The sequence below is a fragment of the Triticum dicoccoides genome, chromosome 1B, assembly GCF_002162155.2.
Source record: "Triticum dicoccoides isolate Atlit2015 ecotype Zavitan chromosome 1B, WEW_v2.0, whole genome shotgun sequence".
Taxonomy (NCBI): Eukaryota; Viridiplantae; Streptophyta; class Magnoliopsida; order Poales; family Poaceae; genus Triticum; species Triticum dicoccoides.
Genome location: NC_041381.1, coordinates 70,614,690 through 70,624,855, shown reverse-complemented (window position 1 = coordinate 70,624,855; position 10,166 = coordinate 70,614,690). Strand labels below are relative to the sequence as shown.

At 44.2% G+C, this 10,166-nt stretch overlaps 2 protein-coding genes across 14 annotated transcripts; one reads left to right on the top strand and one right to left on the bottom strand.

Annotated features, from left to right (window-relative positions):
* Positions 1-460: 460 nt before the first annotated feature.
* On the bottom strand, positions 461-9,769 carry LOC119319843 (protein Rf1, mitochondrial-like). Of its 7 annotated transcripts, none has more exons than XM_037594129.1 (6): positions 7,233-9,769; positions 6,943-7,074; positions 6,716-6,862; positions 4,192-4,381; positions 3,413-3,830; positions 461-823 (listed from the first exon to the last, which is right to left on the bottom strand). In XM_037594129.1, exon 1 carries the CDS (start codon positions 9,593-9,595, stop codon positions 8,288-8,290), a length of 1,308 nt encoding a protein of 435 aa, XP_037450026.1. In that variant the 5' UTR covers positions 9,596-9,769; the 3' UTR covers positions 461-823; positions 3,413-3,830; positions 4,192-4,381; positions 6,716-6,862; positions 6,943-7,074; positions 7,233-8,287. The 7 variants fall into 7 exon arrangements, with proteins under 7 accessions (XP_037450026.1, XP_037450028.1, XP_037450024.1 ...); XM_037594127.1 differs by lacking the exon at positions 461-823 and adding an exon at positions 1,646-2,856 and having other exon boundaries at positions 2,974-3,830; XM_037594125.1 differs by lacking the exon at positions 461-823 and having other exon boundaries at positions 2,870-3,830.
* Positions 2,507-5,794, top strand: LOC119319919 (putative protein ABIL2). 7 transcript variants are annotated; one of them, XM_037594133.1, is made up of 11 exons: positions 2,507-2,639; positions 2,748-2,830; positions 2,961-3,111; positions 3,190-3,289; positions 3,430-3,519; positions 3,606-3,657; positions 3,742-3,851; positions 4,016-4,119; positions 4,204-4,340; positions 4,504-4,605; positions 5,579-5,794. In XM_037594133.1, exons 1-10 carry the CDS (start codon positions 2,547-2,549, stop codon positions 4,568-4,570), a joined length of 987 nt encoding a protein of 328 aa, XP_037450030.1. In that variant the 5' UTR covers positions 2,507-2,546; the 3' UTR covers positions 4,571-4,605; positions 5,579-5,794. The 7 variants fall into 7 exon arrangements, with proteins under 7 accessions (XP_037450030.1, XP_037450033.1, XP_037450031.1 ...); XM_037594136.1 differs by lacking the exon at positions 5,579-5,794 and having other exon boundaries at positions 3,612-3,657; positions 4,504-4,673; XM_037594134.1 differs by lacking the exon at positions 5,579-5,794 and having other exon boundaries at positions 3,609-3,657; positions 4,504-4,673.
* Positions 9,770-10,166: the final 397 nt, after the last annotated feature.

Here is a 10,166-nt window from a genome sequence, read left to right as displayed (position 1 = left end):
CCCTTGCAGAAGGGTTCGAGAAAATCTAGCCCCCTCCAACGTGGGGAGTCAGGAAACCCATTGGCACCTTCCATCTCGAACATGGCATGATCGACGATGACTATAAGCCCGCGTGATCGCAGGGCGGACGAAGCCGCTGCTGTTCCAGCATCCTGCGTGGGCAGGGGGCCGGAGGGAGGGCCACACTTGGCCGGAGCGACGTCCGGCTGCGGTGGCGGCGTGGAGATCGCTCCCTGATCGCGAGGGCTGGGGAGCCCTAGTGAAGCGTTATCCATCTTGACTGACTACAAATGAGAGAACTTTAGATGCAATTAGATTCTGCTAATGGCATCTCATAGATGCATAATTAGTCTAACATAGGGAAATATACTCAACGTACATACTGTTCTTGCCTATCTATTTCGTAAGTTCAAACTTATTAAGAATGAGAAACCAAAGAAGTTTTGCAATTTGCCGCAGAGAAACAAGTCCATGGAAAAAAAAAGCCACACCAAGCTTTGGAACTCTTTCTTCCTCTGGCCAGTGGACAAGCGCATCTCATCTTACGATGTCCAATAATTCAAGCTAGTTTTATCCATGGGCCGATGGGCGAAAGACATGGAGGACATTTTTGCCAAAAAAAAAAAAGAAAGAGACATAGAGGACAGAGCACTTTTGAGTTTGCTTGATCAAGGCAAAAACCAAGCCAACTAATGATGTCCCAAGCAGAGGAAATACTTTAGTAGTTAATCCATGTGTAATGATTCACCGCCCTTCTTGCTTGGAGTTGAGCCTATCTATATGCTTGGTACGGGAAAGCACTTCTTCCGGATCTTGTGGGTACCTGCACACATTTTGGCGAAAGATTAATTAATATTAGTAGGGTGCACACACAGAGCAGGTATGGGAGGTTGTTGTTGAGAAGAGTATTTTTGGAGTTTGTGATTATGACGCGACCAGCAGTGTCGTATGGTGACTCATGAGGAGGGCCCACACTCATGCGGCAGAAATGATGAACATATACATTCACAACATATATATCTTCTACTCCCTCCGTCCCATAATATAAAAGTGTTTTTGACACTACACTAGTGTCAAAATAACTAGCTCACGCAAGCTTATTTCTCTCAACACGAGAACACGCATTCATTTTATTATCTTACTCCTTCCGATCCATATTAATTGTCCCTATTTTAATATAATTTTATACTCCCTCCATCACAGTTTAGAAGGCGCGCTTGAAAATTCTCTGGGACCTAGACGGTTATCTATTGGTTGTGAGATAGGCTAAAAAATAGTCCTTCCGATCCATATTAATTGTCCCTATTTTAATATAATTTTATACTCCCTCCATCACAGTTTAGAAGGCGCGCTTGAAAATTCTCTGGGACCTAGACGGTTATCTATTGGTTGTGAGATAGGCTAAAAAATAGCATTCACACTGCGCATGCATATAGAAATAATACTATCGGAGTACTAATTAGCTACTAGAAATAAATGCAATGCGCCTTAAACCTTGTCTATTGTAGAAACGCACGCAAATTTAACTATGCCTTCTAAACTGTGACGGAGGGAGTACCTAATTAGCGACAATTAATATGGTTTGGAAGGAGTATTTATATTTAAGAAATGAGAAGATATTTTACAACAATATCAAACACGCCTTAGTTTTAATATTATTACTTCAAATACTCATATTTCATACAAACAAGTTTCATTGAAATATATTGCAGAACATTTCCACGACAATCGTGTGGGGTATCGTCTAGCAGAAAAAAGAAGAAGGGAAACAAGCCTCCGGTCCAGCATCCCAACCAGATCCCACCCTGCCTTCTCTCTTTTGCTTGCCCTACATGCACAGTGTGAGCCAAAAAGCATCTTGACTGACTGGCTAACCACCTCGACACTGGTGTGATTAAATCAGTGGCTAGCCCTACCAACTTCACTCCACTCTGCAGTACCTGCCCTCCTGGCACCCCTTTGCTGACTGCTCCTTGCTCTAGATGAATGGACCAGAGCCTCATGGGTACATGTACACTTGTTGATAATACAACTAGGTAAGTACTCCCTCTGTAAACTAATATAAGAGCGTTTAGATCACTATTTTAGTACTCTAAACGCTCTTATATTAGTTTATATAGGGAGTACGCAGGACCATCTGCCGTCAATATGCTGCATATGCAGTCAACATCCAGCAGAGTGAGTAGAGGGGTTGTTATCACCCTAATTACCTAAAAAAAAGGATCTCATGTTGCCTTAATTGCCTATAAGGAAGAAAAAAGGGTCTCCTGTTTGTTGCCTTGCCTTGCCATGAATGGCATTATTATATATAGCTGTTCCTGCCATTGCCAGGCCATCACCATAAACTATTCTTCAGTCAAATACCTATCGTGCTAATGACACGCCTCCTCCTCCTCCTTAACTCATGCGGCCTTCTTCCTCCCAGCTGGCTGAGTTCATCACCATGAGTGCTTCTCCTCTTCTGCACCAACATCGCCATATAATATCATCCAGCTTCCTGATCAAAGAAGACTTGAGAGAGGGAACGAAACTGAGGGTTGGTTGGAATGGTGGAAGCAGCGGGGCCTCTCCGGCGAAGGGGCGGCACCATGGAGGAGGTGCAGATGGAGGAGGCATTCATCTTCTCTGAAACAATCAAGGTATGTTTATCCTTCAAATTATACCTGTGTTCTTCTCTTCCCCTACAATCTTAGGACTCTGCTTGGGTATTTTCACGTCAGCAACAATCTCTCTCTCTCTCTATGCAGGATCTCAAGGCTCTGCGGCCGCAACTGTATTCTGCAGCAGAGTATTTCGAGCTAGCCTACACACAGGAAGGCGGGAAGCAGGCGTACGTCATATACCCATTGCTTCCTCCTGCATGCTCCACAATATCATGTAGATGTAGCTAATCAGCAAGCTTCCACGCATCTGCGACTGGTTCGCTCTTTCTTTTTTCATGAATATGCATATGCGCACAGGGTGATGACCAACCTCAAGGAGTATGCTGTGAAGGCCCTCGTCAACACCGTAGATCACCTAGGGTCCATATCCTTCAAAGTCTCCAGCCTTGTCGATCAAAGGTTCGACGAGGTGGCCGAAGCCAATCTGCGGGTCTCTTGCATCCAGCAGGTTTCTGTTGGTGCATCCTACATTCAGCAGTAATTTCCTTGCAATATGCCTTCGGATTAACGAGGCGGTTGGTTTCAGAGAGCTCAAGCGATCCAAGCATGCGTGAACAGAGAAGGCCTGACGCAGCAATCCTTGGTGATCGCCGCTCCAAAGTATCACAAGAGGTACATCTTACCAGGTAAGTGGCCGTAAGATACCTTTGTGCCTTTCATGTGGCTCTGTATTCTAGCCTGTCGGCACATTCAAGAAGCAAGAAAAGTGGATGAGGGTCAAACTTGGGTGAGACATCTTGATGTCTTACTTGAGTGGTTTCAGCAGGAGATGGCTCAGTTCCCAATGCCGTGCCCAACTTCAGCGAGATGAATAAGGTCAAGAGCAGGACTACACAGATGCATCAGGCCTTCCGCGGTAAGGATCTGCAATCCATAAAAATGGTGGACATGTATTGGGTATCTTAAACTTGATTTCGACCTGAAATGCCTACGTGTTGGCAGCAGCAGCATCTGCAGCTCAAACGAAAAGCAAAGACAAGCAAGCTTCATTTCGGTCAGTTTCAGTTTGCAAACTACAAATCAGCTTGGGTTTCTTACTTTGCAGTTGAGCTGCCAAACTAACAATTATCATTTGCAGCAAGCTCCGGTCGATTGCCCGAGCACCTTCTCAGAGCGCATGTTCATCCTCTCCAGCACAGCATCCGCGCTTCATGCCGCCTTCTGATACTGCAATACCCACCAATAGAGGTATAGTAGTGATAAGTTCAAATGTTCAATAGCCGACGGTGGTATATGAGTGCGCAACACTTGAAATTCCGTGAAATGGTTACAGAGTTATCCTAATCTGCTAAAATTTATCAATTAATTAAATATACTAATGTTCCATGGTCAATCTTGTTTCCGTTTAACAGATAAAAGATCGGATTCACCAATTTATTCGACAACTCCACTCACAAGGTCTGGGTCACTCTCAAAGAAGTCATCCTTGCTCAAGACATCAAGTGTTAGGGTGCAGGTAAATCAAGCTGGCTTGTGAACACAAGACTACTAGGAATAATATGCCTTACAAATGCTGACACAATATTACATGTTGCTGAAGATGCAGACAGCTTCAGATCCCAAGAGATTGGTGCCGCTGCGGTCATACGCTGATAGGTACAATGATGATTCCAAGGAAAGCGAGCAGACTCTGAAGAAGAGCAAGAAATTCCTCAAGTCTCTGCTCAGTAGGCGCAGGTCTGGAAAAGAAGAACCACTGCAGGATAGTGTTCCTTAGGCTGTAAAGGATGAAAAATTTCATATGAGTGTCCATTACTATCCTCAGTACTCTGTACTCAGTTAACTTTGTCTGATTCCTCTTAATAGTAATTATTGTTTATGTTTTTTCATCATTTGAAAGACGGTGCAAGGTGAGCCCTGGCCCTGGAAATGACTTGAATTATTATTATTATTTGCTCGAGAGCTAGGTGTGCTGGATGACGTTGTTGGAAACATGTATCAGGTAAGGCATTAACCTTTTTCTGTCTCTTTAACAGAACTCACGTTTTCATGTTACATCAGCAACACATTCATCTTTCAAGTCAGGCAAACTGTCGCATGTTATGTTCTGTGCGGTTTGCCTATGCGCAGATTTAAGACTCTCATATTGCTATTAAACTAATACTTGATACTTGATGAATGGCTTGTATTCTCTAGAAATGGGTGTGATATTTTGGATCACAATTTATCTCTAAAATCTGCCTATAACAGTGGGCAACATGAGAACAACCCAATTCATGATGAACTGGCTCATGGTCCTTAAAAGTGCAGAAAGGATGGATGCACCAGAAATTATGCAATGATCAGTTGCTTATACATCTATCATAGATCGACTGAAATTTGTAAAACCTGTTTTTTTTTCTCTGTTCTGGCTAATGCTATATGTCTATATACTTATTCAGTACATATCATCCTCTATCACTATGTTTTTTTCCCTTGATGCCGTTGCCGCCTACTCCGCCTTTTGATTTTCCCTCCCATACTGCTAGGTATTATTCTTGTGTTCCTGGCTTTTGTTTATACAGTTACCTTTCCCATCCATGGCTCGCTAAATTTAATGTAACTGCCCCACCCATTGCGATTCTTGTGTTCCTGGTTTTTGTTGTGTTTTATTTTTGCCATTCCTTTCTTTCTTGGTTGCTGATTAGTCCTGCCCTCAGACAAGGAAGATAGGTTACACGAAGGGTCGCTTGTATGTCAGTTTACATGGGGATACGAGGATTTGGCGAGTAATTCTGGAGTTTGCTTGGTTCAATATACCAAAGCTTTGGAACTCTTTTCTATGGCCAGTGGACGAGCGCATCTCATCTTATGATATCCAATTATTCAAGCTGTGCAAAACATGCACATAGCCCTGTTACACCTGTACCAGTCTGGTAGAGCCAATTCATGATGATTCCATCTTAACTCAGACTCCAACACGGGGCTGTTTGCAGGTACTCTCTTCAAGGTTGTGCAGTTTCAGATTGGTCAACAAAGCCATATGTCTAGCCACCCACTGCAACACTCTTCCCCGCGTTCACATCTCTAAGGCGCCGAGCTTTGGTGATTCAGCTGCTGTTCGACTACAGCTAAAAACATGTCTTCTACAAACGTTCTGATGGCTAGGGAAGAAGGTCTTGTCTTGGCAATATTCCACAGCTAGTATATTTAGCTCAGAAAGTGTAAGAAATAACTCGAAGTGCATGCAAAATATCTTTGATTACAGTTCATATGAATACCCTGAGAGGTTTATGTTCTCAACGAATATATACCCATTTCAAAATATTTTCCTTGCCAACCTTGCTCCTTTTCTTCCACCCTCATCTCTCCTCCCATTCCATTGGCGCCATGGCCTTAACACCTCATCCCCCCCACCCCCACCCCACCCCACAAAAAAATTTCCCATGAAGTGAATCCAAGCATTCTGGAAATAAATATATTTTTTGTCAGCCAGAGAGAGAGAGAGAGAGTTGTATGAAGTTAGCTACCTCATCGCACTCGACAATTTGAATTACTACTATGTACACCTCTAAAACTAGCAAACATGGCAGATGTACAATTAGTTGCTAAATACGAGTTAGTTAGCAACAGAAACCTGGCTGTTATCGTATTTCTTCAGCAGCTATTTCTGAGCATTGTGGGATTACTACTGTTTTAATGCAGCTTAAAGCTGAACACTATGAACAGTAGCAACAGATAACAGCATAAAGACGTTTCTTGCATAACCATGGGCAGAACTAAATGATTGATAAACTAAAATTCTGGTACATAATGGTTGAATCCAAACTTGTATAGGCTGCATACAACTATGCGACTGAACCCAGTTGTCTAGGCAACCAAACTTTCAGTAACATACAAGAATGAAGCCTTTTCCAGGGCCCTCTAATCCACCACAATTCCATGCAAACTCAGTTTACATCTAAGTGACAATGCTCATCCAAGATTGGGCAAGAACATAAGAACGGTTCGCCTCCAACTATTTTCCGATAGCACAAGGTAAAAAAAAAACTGAGATCCAAAGAAGAGGAGGGGCCTGAAGAAGGATGGGTATGGTGGAGGAACTGGAGGTAGAACTTGCTGTGAGCGCGTACCTGAAGAGGGGAAGTAAGTGCAGTGCATCAATGCAAGGCTGGCGGTGGCACCTCATCCCCATGAAAGTGCAGGACCCGAGGTGGTGTTGGCATCCAGCAGATTGAATCAGAAAGCACACACCGGTGAATTCTTGGCCATACCTTTACCTACATCATGGGGAAAATTAGTTGAATCTTCAGTGAAGTAGTAAAGCAGATAGAAATCAAACTGGAAATAATTTTCTCACCTGTATGTAACAAGCTCCACCAGTGGAACTGACAGCATAGAGTACAGGAGACTCTGGCATGAGCTCATATATCTGCTAACTCAACATAGCATCAGCAACCTCAGACATACATTCTTCAAGAACCCGTTTTTCCTGACATAGAAAATATAATTTTCAAATTAAGAGTAAATCCACCCTCGCATGCACAGCAGACCACTGAGAATGACATTGCTAAAAATGCATTCTTACGAAGGAAAGTGACTGTTTCAAAGGGATAAAATCTCAGGTGTCTGGTAGAAAAGATTGTATACCTTCCCAAATAGCATCAGAAGTCATTACCCCAAAAATTCTTACGAAGTCATTACATCATACCACCAATGGAATTAGACTACTTGGTCTACCTTTCCTTGCCCATCGAAGATCAAAAGATTTATAGACATTACACATTCTTGTGACTTTGACACATCACAAAATGAACTCAATGAAATATTGAAGGTACAAAGCAGGCCACTAAGATATCTTGTACTAGCAGGAGGGCCTTATGGCAAGAAAAGAGTTGAACCGTGCTTTCTTAGGAGTTATTCTCATGTGCAATGCGACTAAATCCATCTAAAACGTGATAATTTGCAGGAAGTAACTTGATGTTCTCCCGATATTTCCCTTTGCTTGAAAAAAGAGACGACAACAATGAAGTGGTTGAATCTTCAAGTGAGATGATCTTCCCATCAACTTTAGACAAATAATTTCCAGCCTTGGCAATCTCACCTTTTCCCAACAACCTTCTGGTGATATCATTTACAAGATGAGAGCTGGGAGCACAACCACTCTTCTCCATCAATGAAAACATATTGTCAACTTCTTCCACTGATCCTTCTTTTAGAAGATTGTTTATCATTACGTTGTAAGTATAAGCATCAGGCACCAACCCACTGGCTGATATTGCAGCAAACAAACCTTTAGCTTCTTCTCTTCTCTGAACCTTGTACATGGCATTAATCATGGTATTGAGTGTTATAATATCGAACTTCACATTCATTGCACCTAATTCCTGGAACATGGTGACTGCTTCGCCAGCGCAATTATTTTTACAAAGTCCTCTAAGAATTATACTCCCTCCTTTCCGGTTTTTAGGGCTCAAATCTGAAATCTCATCAACCAAGGCATTTTGTGAGTGGAGGAATCTATCTCATACTTTACAAAACCACTCAAATTAAACTCTTGCATTAATTTGGATTAATTGTAGTGCATGCATGCTTGGCCACTAGATGAGTAGGAACATTACATGCATTGGTGTGTTCCTTTTTAATTCTTGCATGCAAAGATTTAATGCGCCTCGAAAACTAAAAATGAGATGGAGATAAGCCCTTTAAATTGGAAAAACAAAAAAGTTGAAATATGCCTTATAAACCGGAAAGGAGGGAGTAGTGTATATGGAAACGGTCACTGTTATTCCACTTTTGATCATCTGATCAAACATTTTCTTGGCAGCAGCAGTTCTCCCAGCACGATATAAACCATCCAGTATGATGCCATATGTCACAGTTGTTGGTTTAACTCCCTTGCACGACATTTCTCTAAATAGAGTCAAACCATCATCGATCCTTCCATTTTTAAAATAGCCATCAAGAAGTGCACTATAAGTAACAGCATCAGGCTCAATTCCAACTGATACCATGGCATCAAGCAGTTTGAATGTTTTATCCATCTTGCCGACTGAGCAATATCCGTCAGTCAGTGAACTAAATTTACTGCCATTACATGTCACTTTATTGGGCTGCGCACCATTACGAGCCATCCGCTGAAAGACTAGCTCTGCCTTGTCCATTTCTCCGGCCTTGCACAACGCATCAATTACTGTGTTGTATGTCACCACAGTCGGCACAACCCCTTGCCGCATCATTTCATGGAATAGATGGCATGCCTTGTCTATTCCGCACTCCTTAAAGAAGCCATGGATGATTGTGTTATATGCCACCACATCACGAAGGCAGCCTCCTTCTTTCCCTACCATCTGGAGCAGGTCGAGTGCCTGCTGACTCATGCTATTTTCACACAAGCTTTTCAAAACTATGGAGTACGAGATGGCATTAGGCACACAGCCCAGCTCGGGCATTCTGTGAAGCAGTACTTTCACAACCTCTTCTGTCCGTTTCGCGCAGCAGAGGCACTTGAGGAAGGTGGTGGCGACGATCTCGTTTGTCCTCAGGCCTGTCCCGAGGAAGCGGCCGAATAAGGCGAGCCCTAGGTCCGGGCGACGCGCGCGGCAGCAGCAGTCCATGAGGATGCCATAGGTGTGGACTGTGGGCGTCGCCACACGCGGACCGGCCTCTTCTTGGCACACGCGGTTGAAGAGAGCGACGGCAAGGGCGGGGCCATCTCGGATGCAGGCGGCAGAGGACGTGGCACGGGCGAGGACGGCAAAGAAGCCGTTCAGGGTGCGCACGGGGACCGGGGTGGCCTGACCGAGCAAATTGTCGAACAGGTGGTGAGCGTCTTCCGGGCTGAGCGTCCTGGCGCGAACACGCTCTATGGCCGCAACAAAGGCGTCTCGGGGAGACCAGGAGCGTGAGGGCGGCGACGTGGAGGTGGAGGTGGAGCAGCGGCGGAGGAGCCGGAGGAGGGGTATCAGTGTGGTGGAGGAGGAGCTGCGGCGGAGGAGGCGGAGGCGAGACATCGGCGCGGTGGAATAGCGGCGGAGGCGGAGTGGGGAAATCGGCGGGGTAAAGGAGTGGCGCTGACCGGACTTCAGCTAGGTTCAGCCGGAGGAGGAGCGGCGGCGAGGGCGGATGCGGCGGACATCGGCGTCGGGGGGGAACGGCCGTCGTGTTCGTTCGTGCGCGGTGGGTGTTTGGCGTGGATCTTTTGAGTGGGTCCCGTCTTCCCGTCACTCAATCAACTAGTGGCATTTGCCTTCGATTGTCTGTGGTTGATCCGACGTCCCCAATCAACTAGTGTTTCAAAAATTCCTTCAAAAAGAAAAAGAAAAACGTCTCCAGTTTCCTCATCTAAACGTGACACCAGGTTTGTGTCCATCATCTTCATTTCGGTGTCTTCAAGCATGTGCATCGATATTGTAATGTAGTCGTTCATTGTTAGCCAAGCCTTATACCGGAATTATCCCAAGGACTCCGTGTAACCTTTGCTTAATTAATAAATGTTGAAGTTTTCAAAAGTTAAAAATTTAAACCTAGCTGCCACAGCCACATGTAAAATGGTGAAAATGGACTACATTAATTCTAACCTAG

What these genes read in the sequence shown, in the direction of transcription:
- LOC119319919 (XM_037594133.1), top strand. Translation starts at nt 2,547, where the DNA reads ATGGTGGAAGCAGCGGGGCCTCTCCGGCGAAGGGGCGGCACCATGGAG. An exon ending in TCTTCTCTGAAACAATCAAG is followed by an intron (nt 2,640 to 2,747) that starts GTATGTTTATCC and finishes CTCTCTATGCAG; the next exon opens with GATCTCAAGGCTCTGCGGCC. An exon ending in GACAAGCAAGCTTCATTTCG is followed by an intron (nt 3,658 to 3,741) that starts GTCAGTTTCAGT and finishes TATCATTTGCAG; the next exon opens with CAAGCTCCGGTCGATTGCCC.
- LOC119319843 (XM_037594129.1), bottom strand. Translation starts at nt 9,595, where the DNA reads ATGTCTCGCCTCCGCCTCCTCCGCCGCAGCTCCTCCTCCACCACACTG.